Consider the following 17,673-nt stretch of genomic DNA (forward strand, 5'->3'; position numbering starts at 1 on the left):
CTGGGACCAAATATTACCCTACGTAACGTTTGCTTACAATACGGCTCGACAAGAAACAACAAGAATGACGCCATTCAGTCTCCTCCACGGTCGAGAAGTGACTACAATGCTGGATGCTATGCTTCCTCATGATTCGAGCGATTCCGAGAATGACGCCGCAGATTTTACAGAGCGCGCCGAAGAAGCAAGACAGCTCGCACGCGTTCGCATAACTAGCCAGCAAGACCGTGATGCGCGACGTTACAATCAACGCCATCGATGCGTCGTCTACCAGCCCGGCCAAAGAGTCTGGGTTTGGGCTCCAGTGCGCCGCCGAGGCCTCGCGGAGAAACTTCTGCGCCGATACTTCGGACCGTACAAGGTTCTATGACGCCTTAGAGACGTCAACTATGAAGTCATTCCTGCCAGCCAATCCTGCTCGAGGCGCCGTCAGGACCTGCCTGAGACTGTGCACGTGGTGCGCATGAAACCTTATTTGACTGAATGACATGAACACTTGCTGGTGGGCTGGACACCGGGTGCTACCCGCCAAGCATCGGGACGATGCTCCTTCTGAAGGGGGGCAAATGCCGCGACGCCATCTGTGCCCAACCACGCTGACGACGAGGACGACGACCTCGTGTGTGCAAGTGAGCGTGCTAGAGAAGAAGAAGCGAACACTGAACGCTTGTTCTAATTGTCAAGGTTAAAATAACGCTCTCCGCTCTTGTCTCAAGTGAGCCGTGACAATATAAATATATACGAAGTGAATAACAGTGTTTGCCTATCTCATTTTGAAAACAAACCTGCAATTTTCATTTGCACTGGTCCTCTTAAAGCGGCCCAAGAAGTGACAAAGCTGTCCATAGATTATATGTTTTTGCGCAATTCCTCTGGCACAGCTTGTGCTGAGACGCGAAGACTCGCAACTTTCCAAGGCATCCTACAGTCTCGGCTAGAGTGAAGGATTTGAATCTGCCTCTGCCATTGCATCTTCCTCGTCGCACTCTTCTTCTTCAGGATGAACACTGGAAACAATTTCCGGATCTGATAGTTCAACACCGGTAACGAGCTCACTGGCGCACTACACTTAGTCTACAAATGAAGTGTTGATCAGAAGTGTTGCTAGGCTCCACTGATCAAGTTCGTTCGACTGAAATATTCGCTATTCAGAAATTCGTTTAACTGAAAGATTTTCGCATCGAATGCACAGAAAAGCCGCCTGGGATTTTCTAAAAGTTCGTTATTCTGAAATATTCGTTAAACCGACGTTCGTGTAACTGAGAGTTCACTTTCTGCAATAACTCGCCAATGAGGGACAACTCGTTTTTCGCTGCCTGTAAATTTGCCGTCGCTAATGATGTGAAATAAAATTTAGTTCTTGTGCCGTGTTTCCCACTGTTTGTGTCGCTAAAGGTATATGTGAAAATGTAATATTATACTTGGGCGCCATTTCTTATTGATATTGATAAGTATTTTCAATCTGATATCACTCTTTTATAACAACGTGAACTCTCGACATGGATATCTGGTCACGTGTAGTTCACTTGGTTTACTACTGTTGTTGCGATGACAGCGCGAAATATGATTACCTTTCAATTTGTTTTCGGGAGACCAGCCGCACATTTTCCAGGCTTTCCGTTTTGAATCACAATTTGAAAAAAAAAAGAAAGAGAAATGGAATGTTTTTCTTGACATAAAGCTTTCATATTCTCACCTGTATTCTATATCGCAGAAATAAAACGATATTCAAAATTAGTTTCGACATTCTCTCGCCTCTCCATAACTCAACATGCCCCCTCTCTCTTAATCTCCCTCCTGTTCTTCACTGACTATCCTTCTTCTATGCAGCGTTTTTCTTATAGAGCCGGAAGGCTATGTACCACTCCTCATGACAGTTGCCAGCTAGATGTCCTTCTTTCTTGTCACTGTTATCGTTTTTAGTTTACATATACTACTACTACTACTACTACTACTACTAATACTAATACTTTTATTAATAATAAAATAATAATAATCAAATCAATCAAATAAAATCAAAGTTGCTTATTAAAGTGCCCTGGAACAATCTCGAGGGTCTTGGTGCTGGAGCACTCGGCAAAACAATGCACAAGAAAAACAGTGCACACGCACACGCACACACACACACACACACACACACACACACACACACACACACACACACACACAAATTAATATATCGCGATACATATTTTAAAAGGGCAGACAATGTGTGCACGAAGGGAATAGAAAGCAGAAGTGAAGAAACAGAAAAGGATTACAAAATGACATAAATTTATGTAACAAAGTTAGAGATTTTTAACTTCATTTTTTGAACACATAAGCAAAGTCTGCCCGACTCTTGGCCAATCCCAGTGAGTGGGTAAGCGCCAAACTCATCAAGGACATCATCATCATCATGATGGAACACGCAACAGATGACAGCTTTTGTTCAAGTATTGGAACTCCTCTGCAACTCCTTTCCCTTTCAGGATAATAATAATAATAATAATAATAATAATAATAATAATAATAATAATAATAATAATAATAATAATAATTCAATCAATCTTTATTTCGTGCGCCCTGGAACAACAGAAGGTTCAAACACTGGCGCACAGGCGCACAGAGAAGCAAAAAGAAAACGAAAAGGTAAAAGGGTAAAGCGGCAATGGCCAGAACGTAAGGTATAAAATAATAGAATGAAAAAAAAAAGAACAAGAGAAACAGGTACATAATGAGAAACAGTCCAGCAATAACACATAAGTGAGAGACGGAGAACATATTAGCTAGGAGAACATATTAGCTAGGAAGGAGAAATTATGAGAAGACAGGAGAGGAGTGCAGCAAGAAAGAAGGCCCAGGAGAAAGTGTGAAGCTCGGAACAAAAAGAAGACATGTTTTCACAGATGTCATGTCGGAGAAAACGTAAGTTGTATAGAATAGCGTTCTGAGGATAGGAGAGTGTCTGCTGGAAGATGGAGGAACGTGGAAAGGTCAATGTTCTCTGGCAGTTTTCTACAGAACCCGCAATTATACAGAAACTAATAGATTCGAACATGTAATGATTCCATGAATGTTATTTTTATAAAAATAGGACGTCGGTACGACTACATCTGCAGCTAAGTGCGGGAAGTGTAGTTTGATTATTCAGACTTAAAAAGCTATTCGTGCGTGTGGTCAGTAAACGGCGTTTTATCTACTCATGAACTTTTTTCTGCGCTCGCTCAATTAATGTGCTATTTGAATTGATTGTGCATTCCACACCACTGAGCCGTACTCGAATAATTTAAGACATATTTTTCTTCGTCGTTATGCCGAAACTATCGCTAAATTTCTTGTGATTTTGTTTCGATGTTGCGAGGCTACCTGATGAATGGAAGACAGCTCAATTTATACTCGTCTATAAGAAAGGTGACCGTTTGTTATTAGAAAATTATCGCCCAATATCCTTAGCATCTTCTTGTTGTAAATTATTGGAACACGTTGCAGCAAAACGCATCATTCAATTTCTTGAGGAAAACTCTATACTCTCAAGCTTTCAACACGGATTTAGAAGGAATTTCTGTATTGCAACACAATTGGTCACGGGAGTTCATTCATTCGCAGCATGCATAGATAATAATTGACAAATTAACGCGATATTCTTAGATTTTAGTAAAGCGTTTGACACAGTTATTCATGATAAATTGCTCGATAAACTCATAAATATTAACTTTCTCGACATTTTGGTCTCTTGGGTTTCCGATTACTTACATAACCGAACGCAGTTTGTTTCACTTGATGGTTTTGATTCCTGCAGTCTTCCTGTAACATCAGGTGTGCCTGAAGGAAGTGTTCTGGAACCCTTGCTGTTTCTTTTATATATAAATGACATTGTCTCCGCAATTACTCATGGAACTCAAATTAGGTTATTTGCAGATGATGTTGTTTTATTTCGTGAGATCAGAGGTGTATATGATCAGGTAGAGTTGAATTCTAATCTCATTAATTTATCTAAGTGGTGCACAGATATTGGCATGACTGTTTCTGCCGATAAAACTGTTTATCTTTGTGTAACGCTTAAGAAAACTCCTCTTAAATATAATTATGACCTGACATCTCTTCCTTTGAAACAGGTTACCAGTTACAAGGACCTAGGAGTGACAATCACAAATAACCTCTCTTGGAATCTGCACATTGACAACATTTGCTCTTCAGCTTTCCGCCAACTTTGTTACTTAAAGGGACACTAAAGCGAAACAATAAACCAGGTTAGACTAATGAATCATTGTTTGAGAACCCTGCAGGCAGTCATTTAAAAAAAATAGTTTGATTATTAGATGAGAAAATGAAGGTCCAAGTATCAGTATTTGAATTTCGCGCCGAAACCCCTGCGCCAGTACGTCAGCATGAAGTCAGGGATACCAAAGTATGTTTTCGCATTTGGGCCGCTTTGGCTGAATAAAGGTTGCCGAAACTTGCCATGTTCAATGTTTGGTTCCTTTAGAACACAATGTAGTCAATCTGTACCGCTATATATAATTAGTAGGCCCTAGAAGATGCCATCAAAATCCAAGACGTCACAGCCCCCAGGTGTGGGAACTTAAGTATGCGTCGCCACCCGTATTTCGTTCTTGCGCTTTTTCTGGCTTACCAAACGTCTTATCGTTGTAAGAGTGGTATTTTTGATGTTGTTGAAAGGTAATTTACTGATGCAGAAAAAATCATTTTTCACTTTAGTGTCCCTTTAAGACATGAACTTCGTAATTCTCCTCCTAAGGTCAAACTTCTTGGCTATTTCACGTTCATACTACCTAAGCTTGAATATTGCACTATTGTTTGGGAACCTTATACTAAGCTTAACATTAAAAAGTTAGAAAGGATTCAGCGAAAAGCTGTCAGGTTTATCTGTTCTAAATTTAAGTATACTGATTTAAGTATCTGAGCTCATGAAAGCTATCAACATTGAACTACTTGAATCGAGAAGAAAAAAATGTCGTTTGAATTTTTTGAACTTACTTCTTAACGGTAAAATGGCTATTGATCTTACACAGTTTCTTTCCCTTCACCTACGCGACATTACCAAACACAATTTCTAACCCATTACTTTGCAAGAACAGACATTTATAAGTTTTCCTTTTTTCCGCTTTCTATGTCCGACTGGAATAGCCTAACAGAACCTTATAACGCACAATGTGACTAGATGATTGTGTCTTTTTGTGTTCTTTCCTCTGGTACTATCATGTTTCTTTTCTTGTTGTTCTCTTTTTATGTAATAGAGATATTCTGTAAATTGTATTGCCCGTCCTGCTTGGACCATATTGGTCTGCAGTATGTAATAAATAAATAAAATAAATAAAATATGGATGTGAAAATCAGAATAGTATTTAACGGAGCAAGTTGGTTCATAGATAAGACGAATTTTGAACAATTTATTTTAATGATGTGAGCAGTTGAGCTGAAAAACAAAGGGCTCAATACAGCGACCTCCTTGTCTGTCTTCCTTAGTCAAAACCCGTCTCTGGATGTGAAGGATTTGAGGAAAGCAGGTGTGGTACGGAATTCTCTTGTATGTCTGCAGACGGAACAGAGCATGCGCAGGACTCATGCTGATACGTACCAGCTTAACGTACTATCAAAAAACACACCGAGTTCGCTTAATTCAACAACCTGGTCAACAGTGCACGATCAAAAGAATAATAGAATACTATAAGTTTTACGCAAATATGACATAATTCTAGGTTTAGATTAACTTGGAGTGAGCCCATTTAATTTGCGCCATTCAGAGAATGAGGATAGGTCGGAATGCAGAACGCGGCAGCTAGTCCTCGATACTGTGTTTCTCTTGAAATATTTTGATGTCATCAGCGTGAACAAGAAATGAAGACTTCTGGATTACAGAGGAAACGTCATTGATGAAAATTGAGAGAAGCGGACGTCGCACGAAGCCTAGGGGAACATCACTAGATACCGCAAAAACAAAGGAAGATTAAACATTGACGCTCAAGAAGCAGGATCTATCGAGGGGATAATTGCGTACTACAGCTGCAGCAGCAGCTTCAGCACCATAGTGCACAAGGATCTCGAGCAGTAGGTGATGATTGACCACGTCAGAAGCTTTGCTGAGGTCGGAATACAAAGCATCAGCTTGACCTCTTTGCGTGATGGCCGTGAAAACCTGCATCATAAAGCTGGCCAAGTTAGAGCTCGTTGAGTGACCAGAGAGAAATCTATGCTGATTTGGAGCGAGAACATTTTTTACACTCAAGAACAATACACTGTTAGTAACCAATTCGAAAAGCTTGGATTTAAAGACAGAAAAAGCATGTGTGGCTTCCCAAGCACGCGGAAAATCTGAAATATTCGGACAGCTATTAAATATTGTTGTCAGCACAGGTACAAAAATACTGCCGTAGGCTTTGATAATGGCGGCCGGGATGCCTTGGCCGTAGGACAAAGATCGTCGCAGACGCCTGAGGCACTAGCAGAATAAATTTTCATCGAAGAGCATCGAAGTTCCAGCAGGAATGTGCAGCTGATGAATAGTTCTGTCAGCTGACGGTTTATGTATAGAGGAGAAATGGACAGCGACAAAAAAACAGTGACTGCTTGCACTTCTCCACCACAGGAGTCCAGCAGACGGATACGATCTCCACGTTTGCTGGAGGGCATACGAAAGTGTCTCCAAAGTCCACAGGGCAATTAGAGACGCAATCAATCAATCAATCAATCAATCAATCAATCAATCAATCAATCAATCAATCAATCAATCAATCAATTTGTACATTTCGAAACTCGCTATTCGAACACTGCTAGTTGACAGCCACGCTGGCTGTACGCGTCCCATAAATCCTGAAGCTATTTAGGTCACAAGCATCGCGTCACTAGTTCTCAATGTCATGATCACGTTCTCAGTGTCGGCCTCCATGTGTGTATGTCTAGGATGCACGTTTAAGGTCTCAGAAGATTCGTTAATTATAGATAGTGCGGGTGTCACAATTAAGCTATTTCCTCAGGACTGCATCTACCGGAGCATCAGAAATTTGAAAATTATCCGATATATTAAAAACACAAATAATTATACAAGCTAGGCTAATGAACTGTTTAACCGCATGAATCAGAAGATTGATCCTAATGTGAGACTTAAATACCATGCTCGAAGAGTTCCTGACCTCTTCCAAAGCATAGAAAATAATGATAAAGGAAACGCGGGGCGGTTAACCAGGAATTAGCCAGAAAGAGGAGGAAGAAATTGAGAGAAAGAGGATGGAAAGTCAAGATTTGATGTGTACTGGAGTCGTGATGACGTATTAGAAAATCTCAGAGCTTCCAAACTTGCAAAATGGTTATAGGGTGTTGATTTCTGCAGAGTAATGAACACAGGCCAGTTTAACACGGAAAATTTAGACTACAATCCTCGAGCATTGCACGCGTAATGCGAAGACGTGGGATCGTTCCCCACCTCCAGCAAGTTGCTTTTTCATCCACTTTCATTTCCATTAATTTATAATTTCTTTATTTCAATTAGTAAGCACAAGTATTTTCCCCTATGTTTTCCTTGGTGTGTTTGTTGGCTTCTCATGATATGATTAATAAAAATCGGGCCCCTCGGTTAACCCCCTTTCTTCTCGTTCTTACATAACGAGGGTCTCGAATCCGGCAAGATTGATGCCTTCATGTAGCATGTGCGGGTTTATTGACCAGTTGCCTTCACCAAGAAAGACCACGTGCTCGTGACGCCTGTGGCAAAAAGTATGTTCCACGTCCGCCGCCAAGCTTTGTGAGTGGTGGCGCTGGCTAACACTCCCAGGGTTTTGTTGTAGTAGTAACACATAAATACTCATGAAAGTGGATGGGGAAACCGCGCCGGCGGTAGCTCGATTGGTTAGAGCATCGATGCGTAATGCGAAGACGTTGTATCATTCCCCACCTGCAGCACGTTGTTTTTTCATCCACTTTCATTTCCATTAATATATCATTTCTTTAATTCAATTAGTAAGCACAAGTAATTTCCCCTATGTTTTCCTTGGTGTCTTTGTTTGTTGGCTTCTCATGATATGATTTAAAAAAAATCGGGTCCCTCGGTTAACCCCCTTTCTTCTCATGCTCGAGAACGCAACTGTCACGGTCCTTGCAGACGCACATGAATGACATGGCTGCTGAGTGACCTCACCGTTGCACGAGTCATGTTACTCAACAGTCATGCCACTCATGTGCATCTGTAAGACTGCGGCTTGACTGAAAATGAGCGAGTGCCCTTACTCGCTCATTCTCGCCCAAAGGTGAAGCGCAAACAGTCACGTCACACATGGGCATCTGCTATAGGCTCATGACAGTACCGTTATCGTGCATTTAAGTTTCGATTTTCTGGATGAAATTGGTCGGGCTTGATTACAAACTAGAAGTTAGCATTCCCCGCTTTTTTTTTCTTTTTTTGCAAATCTGGAAGCGGTTATCCAATAGTTGGACGACACGCTTGGAGTCTCGCACTGGGACAGATTTTCTAACCTCTCGGTTAAAGAGTTCATCAGTATAGTTTTAATTCTTACTTGTCCAATTCACACCTCGAATCAATTTTAAACGTTTGTCACTGTGTTACACGTATTCTCGAGAAATTCGCTTAGCGATTTCATCTCCCATAACTTTAAGCAAGTTCCGAAGGCGTTTAACTTCCTTTTTATTGATAACATTTTAATGGATATTAAGCGCATTTATTACGCTTGTACCATTCACTGCAGTGCTCATGTCTTTGCAATTTCTTACACGTTGCCTGTTTACTAACTGCTCCTGTTCCCTGCCCTGCGAGTTGTGGGGAGTGTGTACACGAACTTACTCAGCGATTACGAGCAATAAAAACAGCGCTAAACGACGGGACGAGTGAAGGGACACAGACAACAGCGCTGACTAACAACCAAAGTGTGTTTATTCCGTCCGTCAGCATATATATGCTCCGCCGCTATATGAAACCACAAAATCTACAGAATAGGGCATGCGCAGGGGGGATTGCAATTAATGTGATAAGAAGGCAATCTCCTTCGGAAGGTGAGAAATGGACGGAAGGCTTACACATGCTTCGCCACTAACGTGAATGTGGAAGGCTTCGGATATAAGGCGTGCGCGGCCATCACGATATTTTGACAGATAGGTTACACCTTCGAAAGATGGCTTGCAGCCGCATTCATTGCAACGCAGTGACAACTGACTATCTTTTGCCCGTTTTTGATGTTCACCAGATTAGGTTCACCAGGTTGCGCACAATCTCAAAAAGGTTGTCAGTAGGGTAGGCGTCAGGTTGCTGTTTACTGTCAAAAATAAGTTAGGTAGCCTGTGCCACCAAGTCAATAGGGTAAGCAATAACAACAAAAAAAGTTGTAAAAAACAGCACAGACAGAGGTTTGTTGGTGACTGTTGTGACTGTGTGGTGTACAAGATCCCCCTTTCATGCAAGCGTTTTTATATCAGCCAAACGGGGCGTTGCATCAACGACCGCATGCGCGAGCACTTCAACAAATTTAATAATAATCATATATGGGGTTTTACGTGCCAAAACCACTTTCTGATTATGAGGCACGCCGTAGTGGGGGACTCCGAAAATTTTGACCACCTGGGGTTCTTTAACGTGCACCTAAATCTAAGTACACGGGTGTTTTCGCATTTCGCCCCCATCGTTCAACAAATTTCAAAAACGGGCAAACGATAGTCAGTTGTCACTGCATTGCAATGAATGCGGCTGCAAGCCATCTTTCGAAGGTGTAACCTATCTCTCAAAATATCGTGATGACCGCGCACGCCTTATATCCGAAGCCTTCCACATTCACGTTAGTGGTGAAGCATGTGTAAGCCTTCCGTCCATTTCTCTCCTTCCGAAGGAGATTGCCTTCTTATCACATTAATTGCAATCCCCCCTGCGCATGCCAAATTCTGTAGATTCCGTGGTTTCAGATAGCGGCGGAGCATATATATGCTGGCTGACGGAATAAACACACTTTGGTTGTTAGTCAGCGCTGTTGTCTGTGTCCCTACACTCGTCCCATCGTTTAGCGCTGTTTTTATTGCTCGTAATCATGAACCAACCAGCCCAAATGCGTACTCTTTTACTCAGCGATGTGCTTCGTACCGCTTTGCTGCATTGCTCTGCCTTCATAAACGAATGTGTTTGCAGCACCACCGCGTTGCGTAATAACTCTGACAAACATGGAGATTAAAACTCTTCCCAAGCAAACACCTCTCGATACTATGAAACGTAGTTTCCTACAAAAATTACTAGAGGGAACTCTGGCGCTGCGATCATTCATCTGCCATTGGAATGATGTTTAGTAGGTGGATTTGTCTGATCTTCGTTCTTGTGGCTTGATACGTTCTTGTGGCCTTGTTTGTTGTATGCGCTTTACCTGGTTTTACTGGCCTAAATTTTGAAGCAATCCTACTTGTCTAGACGTAGAAGTATCTCACTACTTGCACGACTATTGCCAATTGTTGAATTATTAACAAGATTCTCAGCAACTCGTTTCATTTAAATGATCGTCCAACTGAAGAATGTATACGACCAAATTGAATTTAATTCAGAGTGATGTTTTGTATTGGTAAGGTACGTAAGGTATCATTACCACCCTACCGCCATTTTAGTGTTTTCTGTAAAGCTTGACCCTTGTCTGGGCAGCATGTCCCGAGAATTAATACGATCTTTTATGGGGCCCTTTCCCGTGTCCCAGCGTAGCGTAGCCAAACAGACGAATTTCTGGTTAACACCCCTGTCTTCCCACTTTCTTTACTCCTACTTTATGGGGCCCTTCGTATATGACTGTGTCGCCGTGCAAGATACTCATTAATTCCTTTGTCTGTTTACGCTCCGCGCAAGAGTCATTTATGCCCTGCAATAAATGCCACGAAAGAAAAAGAAATGTGGTCTAATGGGTAGAACACTGCGTTTTGTGCTGGGAGACTCGGGTGAAGGTCGCACAAACGGACACGTAACTTCTTTTTTTATTGAAGTGGCCCTAAACGAAACCAGACAGGAATTTACTTACCTAACAAAATTTTCTGGTGTGAGGAGCATAGAATGCTTCGCATTAAAGCTTTGCTTGTTTTTTCTAAAGAATAGCCAGGCGTTGTTCCTTTCTCGGATGCAGTTGCAAGCCTGATCCCTCCCTATTTCCCTTTTTGTCCTTTGTATATGTGTGTTACATATCAATCAATCAATCAATCAATCAATCAATCAATCAATCAATCAATCAATCAATCAATCAATCAATTAACCAATCAATCAATCAATCAATTTTATTAACGTGCTCAGAAACAACCTGCTGGTGGGCGAAGGTGGAAATGGGTATCATATACAATAACAGCCGTTCAAGTGTCCATCTCACGGTATTTGTCTGGACATAAGAAAATAATAAATATGTTCATTCGGTCAGAAAATTAACTGTGGCCTAATCAGGGTAGGAATAGGCAGACAACAAAAATATACGAAACAAAAGCAGTATTTGAAGAAGCGTCGTCACAACAAGTCTAGTATATATAACATGTAGCAAGACAGATATATAGACATCGACAAACAGGAATAATATGTACACTGGTTATGCCATTTTATTCGATTAAGGTTTACAGCGCGCGCGCACACACACACACACACACACACACACACACACACACACACACACACACACACACACACACACACACACACACACACGCACACGCACACGCACACGCACGCACGCACACGCACACGCACGCACGCACGCACACACACACACACACACACACACACACACACACACACACACACACACACACACACAGGAATAAAGCGTACACATGTTATACGATAACGGTTTACAATATCCCACACAAAATGAACGTTGAAATTTTTGGAAGTAGGTTATGAAATGAATTCGGTGCTGCTTGAAAAGTGGGCAAATGTTTGTGAAGTATGTCAATTTTGTCTGAGTGTTCGTTGCAGGCCCACTGAATTCCTGGCCGACGGATTCTTTGAGATGCCAAAAGTAGATACATGAACAGGTCGAGACACTCTAGTTATTTTTCGCGGAATTGTTACACTGACGTTATCTGCTGTTTCTGTACTATCAAAGTGACCATTTACAAGCTTGAATAAGAAAGTTAAGTCTGCTTTGGTGCGTCTGCGGTACCGGCCCTCTTGACCGAGCGAGCGCTAAGAGCGAGGTTGTTGTTGACGGCCGACCTGACTGGAGCACCGATATCGCTGTATAGAGACACATTTCCTCTGAAATCTGTCTATTCAATGATGACGATAATGATGTTTTCACAGTGATTTGATCCTGTGCATGGAGCGCGCCAGGCTTGGCAGAATTATAAGACATTTCGCAAAACGAAGCTCACGACGCGTGAGCAGAGCCCCCTTCTCCTTTGCGATTATGCCACCAAGGCAGAACACATTAAAATGTTAATAGTGTGCCTTGTAACTGTAAGTAAATCGACGCGCGTTGTCTCATATATGCGCAGGGATGCACATTCGTGTGCTGAGTGGAAGTGCAATGCATGGTTGTTGCGAAGTGAGACCTTCACAGGGCTGCTAACAACCCTTGTCATCTGACTGCCTTTTTAGCTCCTGCTGGTAGGCCTGGCAATCGGCGTGGGATGGGCCACTGAATCGCTTCCGGTTGGTGCAATTGAAGTGGATCGCAAGGACGACGTAAGACGCTCTCCCGTTCATTTGTCAAGCCCTATGGCTATGCATGGGCATCAAGTGTTAAACCCGCCTATAACATATTGCAGGGTGCACTGTAAATTCATTTGATACATCCAGCATTTGGATATACCGGGACTCGCGTACAAGTAATGGTTGGTCATAGTGAAGTAGCTTGCGCAAGCTTGTAAAAAAAAACTGAATCGAAAGAATGGCCACTTGATAATTGAAAACAAGCATATTGGTTATTGATGCAGTATGACCGCTATTTATACAGAATTTTACTTTATTCTTGAACTTTTTCTTTCATGCTCTTGCTTGCCTAATGTCAAAGGACAGATAGCGTGACGCATCAATTGGTAAATATTGCTGGATTAATACTCAAGAATTAATTATTCTGCCCTTTGATACCCAAGAGGGTTTGGCCACCAAAGCGCATCAAGTAAAATTAAAATTTTCCACCAACTCAGAGTTCCCTCGTTTAGCTTGTGGCAACATGGGGCTGCCCGTCTTCGAAGTTTTAACGCGATAGTGCTAAGGACCTCGTGTCGCAGGAAATCCGGCGCCGGCGTCGGCTGAGTTATCAGCGCTCGAAAATTTCCGTATATATTTAGATATACGTATATGCCACACCTTGCTATATGACATGCGGTATATGCGGGTTATATTGCCACACCATTTTAGCACTAAAGTTGCTCATACGTTGTTTGAGATTCTGGACAAAGTTATTTCTCGGAATTTTGAGAATGACAGCCCAAAAATGTCATGAAACAAAACACCTTCAGCGCATGCCTTTTATGTTAAATCTTTTCAGACTTAAACAATAAAAGCGCAAAACAATAACAGAAACTTGAAAAAGTATGTATTTTTTGGCGCGGCTATGCATAATTTCCGGGATTGGCCACCGCAAGAGGCCGCGTTTCTACCAGAAACTCGCATTCGTGCATAACGTTCGCCGCCAGCGCTTCCCGGTAAGCATTACGGTTATATGAGCTGCAGTTGCCGGGAAGCGTGAGAAACAGGGATCTTTGAATGCTATCACGTTCCTATCTTGAACGCAAAGCTTACGCGTCCTCCAAGTTCTTTACATATGTACATTATCTCGTTAATTGCTCTTGAAAGGAGGACAAGGTTAAAGGCGTTGCTTGTTGGCTGATGCCAACAAACAACACCCTTAGCCTTGTTTTGAATAATAGAGAACAGTGCAATTTCTTCCCCGAGGAGCGAATCAAGGCGTATATTGGCGTCGGCGGCATACGTACACTATAAGTCCTATAAGTCTTTTGTTTACATCAACACAAGCAATGTATTTTATGCTTATAACCTTGATAGATTTCTAGTGGCTCGTTTTCTGTCATAAATCAGTGTAACAAGATTTCGGCATTACCCAGTTTCACTGAAGCAAGTAGGCAGCGTACAAACAAGAATTTATTATGATTGGGTTCGCTTTGTCTGGCCCCATTAACAATGTAGAATATTAGTTTGTTTCTTTCTCTTTCTCTCTTCCTTTTCCTCGTTCCAGCCGTAAACATAAATGTTTTTTGCATTTTCTTTATTTGCTGGTTCTAGGCAATCAAAAGACATGTCACTGTCGATACAGCAACCACGTCATCGAAGCCTCTGGTTCCGAGCTCTGCCGAAGCACAAGTCAGACCTGAAGCATCGGGAAGCGCGCCCCTGGATACAGGACCTTATGGCATCCACATAGATTTGCTGCCTTTTCCGATAGACAGACCAACCCATGAATCACTCGGGTTTATACCGAGCCCCATGTACAGACCTTTCGCAGTACCTTTCCACGTGCCTCTATCTTACCATCCAATGCCACCCTTCTCTCTGACTGTGCCATATGTGATACACAGGCGCCCAATTCTTGGTGCCGGCCACGCGGGATACCCATTTCAGATAACACACGCCGCAGCACCCTTTATACCGGGGCTGTCCTATCTTCCTCCGCTGCCGCCGCCTCCTCCCGGTTATCCGCCGTTGCCGCCCCTACCTGGCCGTCCTGGGAGACTTCCGCCGCCCCCTCAGGTTCCGAAGCCACCGCAGCCGCCTAGCCTTCCGAAGCCTCAACTACCGCCCCCTCGGATACCTCAGATTCCTCCCAGGCGGCCTTCACCGCCCACGCAACCGCCAAAGTTGCCACTGCCAAAGCCTTCCCCTCCCGTCGAGCCAGCACCACCGAAGCGGCCCGCACCACCCCAGAGAAAGCAACCGCAGCCGCTACCGGTTCCCAAACCACTGCCAGCGCCTAAGCCAGTGCCAAGGCCTCCGACTCTCCCCAAGCAACCGAAGCCTGAGAGAAAGCCGGAGCCCGAAACGGGACCAGTCCCCTTGCCAGAGGACGAGGAGGACACCGAGATCGCCGATCCAATATCCGACCCACCTGTGCTCTCCGAAGAGAATGCCCCTGGGAGCGAAGAATTTTCTAGTTACTACGAACCCGAGGCGCATTTAGGCCAGGTTGTTGCGGAAGAAGTCGCCGGCGCTGCCAGTACTACAGCAGGTGATATTATCAGCCCTAATGGTGCAGCCGATTCGAAGTCACAGCCGGGGTCCTCTCTTTACGATAGCCATGTCGTGGAAGTTTGACGACCGCAGGCTGAACATTATGTCGTGCAGTTTATCGATTCCTTCACTTTGCGTCTGAGCTGCGTTATTCAAAAATGCATTCATTTGTCGTATATGCTAACAGCATTTATTTCGCTTTCCTAGTAACGAAGATTCATACGCTTTTATTTTTCTTTATAAAACGCGTATTTATTTGTATTCACGCGGTACTTCACTTCGTGTTGAGCCAGAATCGGTCGTTCTCGTTGCGCCTTCAGTACGTGTTGCAATGCTGAAATAACTACAGTAACTCTATTGAAAAGCAGTTATCGTATTGCATCTACATGCTTGAGCTCTTTTTTTCAGTAAGCGCATGTTCGAATGTTATTGAGTGTGAGAGTCTGTAGTATTTCTTTTTTTGCTTGTATCTGTGCACAGCAGCGCGCACACTGCTTCCTAAGCGCAAAGCTTCTCCTGACGAATAAATTTCTTGGCCGCTATATACTGATACATACGGGACCGCATATTACACTGATCCACTTCATTTGCCATTCTTTTCTTATCCGTCATGCCAAATGGCCGATTCTTGCGATAATCGAAACAACACAGCGACATCCGCGAGAATGATGAAAGGCGAAAATAATGGGGAATGAAATGAATCGCTGCGAAATATGACCCTTGAGTGTATTTTGTACCAACTAGCAGGCATTTCCAATACCACAGTCAATAATGAAACAGCAACTTCTAACGGTTTAGACGCACTGTTACACCGAATCTATGCAGAGGTACAATCGACCATTATTTGCGAGCTATGCTCAGACGTAGCTAACTTAGAGCACATGCTGTGGCGGTGCGCTGCGTTACGCGACGGCGTCACGTCGTCCAAATGGGAGGCTGCCCTAAGCAGCCCCGATCTTGAAGCACATCTGTGGCCTGTCCATCGGGCCCGCGACGCAGCAGGGAGGCTCGGTCTGTCTGTACCGACGTGGGAGCGGCCCGCTAGGTGCTGACGCGCGTTCCGGAGGACCAGAAAAAAAGTTTTACCATACAATAGCAGGCAGTCTATATTGACATGCCTGTAAATCAATAACTTTGAACTCGAAAGCCGACACTCTGTATTCGTTCATCAAGTGGCATATGTCGGCGCTGAAATTGCTTTTATGGTTTTACCACGTGACTTGAACGAGTGTGGACACGTGTGTTCGTCTGTCTGAGCACAAGTAAACGTGCGAATAAAGACTTCTGTAAAAGGCTTCTATAAACTTGTTACATTACTTTAAATGCAAAGAAAAAAAAACGGCACGAACTGCTTACTTCACTGAAGTTTCTTCTTGCTTGCGCTTACATATTAAATGTTTTCTACACTACCCCAACTTAGAAGAATGATACAAATAAATTATCAATTATGAACAGAAACGCCTTTGAAGCCGATGCTGCAAACTTATACCACGGTCCGCTGCATTGTGTTGGATTCCCAGGTGGCAAGAAGTTTCGCGTACTGTAATTTGTATCTACGTTAAGCAGTGCATGCGGCATGCTATACAGGTGGTACTTAGATCGTGTATTCAGGAGGACTCAAGGAAAGCGACCCAGCGCAGAGCTGTGTATTGTTCTTGTTGGACACTCGTTTCTGCGCGCGGTGTGGTAGTCGCGAACCACACACTAACGTAACGTACTGCGTGAGCTCCCTTTACATGCTGATGTTTGTATACACTAAAAAACACCACGTGATCAAAATTAATCGTGTCTCCCCCAACAGTGTCACTCATAAACGAGGTTTGTTTGGAACATAAAATCTCATATTTATTTTTGTCCATATGCAGGACTTCTTGTGTACGTTGATGGAAACGTGGAGTAAACCCGCCGTGCTTGCTTAGTGACTTTGGCGTTGCGGTGCTAAGCACGAGGTCGCGGGATCGAATCCCGGTCGCGGCGGCTGCATTTAGATAGGGGCGAAATGCAACAACACCCGTGACCGTGCATTGCGTGGGCGTTAAAGAACCCCAGGCGGTCATAATTAATCCGGAGTCCCTCATTACGGTGTACCTCATAATGAGATCGTGGTTTTGGCACGTATAAGCCTGCAGAATTTAATTTTAAACGTCGACTGATGTATGGATTCTCTCTGCTCACAGCATGCAGACGCGATAAATCTGAACCACAATACCACAGTCAATAATGAAACTGGAACTTCTAGCGGTTTAGGCGCACTTGCGAGAAGCGTTGCCCTAGGCCAAATAAGGCTTCCGATCCTGTAGCGGACAAGGAGAAAAAATTCGACGATATGATAACGGGAAAGTGAGGGTGTCCCTGGGGCGAAGTGTCGAGTGCTTCATCACGAGGGCTTCATACAATATGCTACGTGTGCTCGGGCACTTGGCTAACAGACGGGCATAAATAAATGAAGGCATACGGGCTAGGCGGCGCCCAAGGCAACACGCTCCAAGGTGTCGTCTCCGAGAGTCGTGCGTGCGGCGAGCGTAAGCGAAGCC

General features: G+C 43.4%; 1 protein-coding gene across 1 annotated transcript in view; it reads left to right on the forward strand.

Annotated features, from left to right (window-relative positions):
* The window catches only part of LOC135915997 (uncharacterized), a 36,643-nt gene extending 20,217 nt beyond the window's left edge, over nucleotides 1-16,426 (forward strand). The window contains exons 2-3 of the mRNA XM_065449194.1: nucleotides 12,548-12,634; nucleotides 14,198-16,426. Coding sequence (XP_065305266.1) covers nucleotides 12,548-12,634; nucleotides 14,198-15,223 — 1,113 coding nt within the window. The 3' untranslated portion in view covers nucleotides 15,224-16,426. The remainder of the gene's footprint in view (nucleotides 1-12,547; nucleotides 12,635-14,197) is intronic.
* Nucleotides 16,427-17,673: the final 1,247 nt, after the last annotated feature.

This window comes from Dermacentor albipictus, chromosome 1 (assembly GCF_038994185.2).
Source record: "Dermacentor albipictus isolate Rhodes 1998 colony chromosome 1, USDA_Dalb.pri_finalv2, whole genome shotgun sequence".
In the NCBI taxonomy this organism is placed as follows: domain Eukaryota; kingdom Metazoa; phylum Arthropoda; class Arachnida; order Ixodida; family Ixodidae; genus Dermacentor; species Dermacentor albipictus.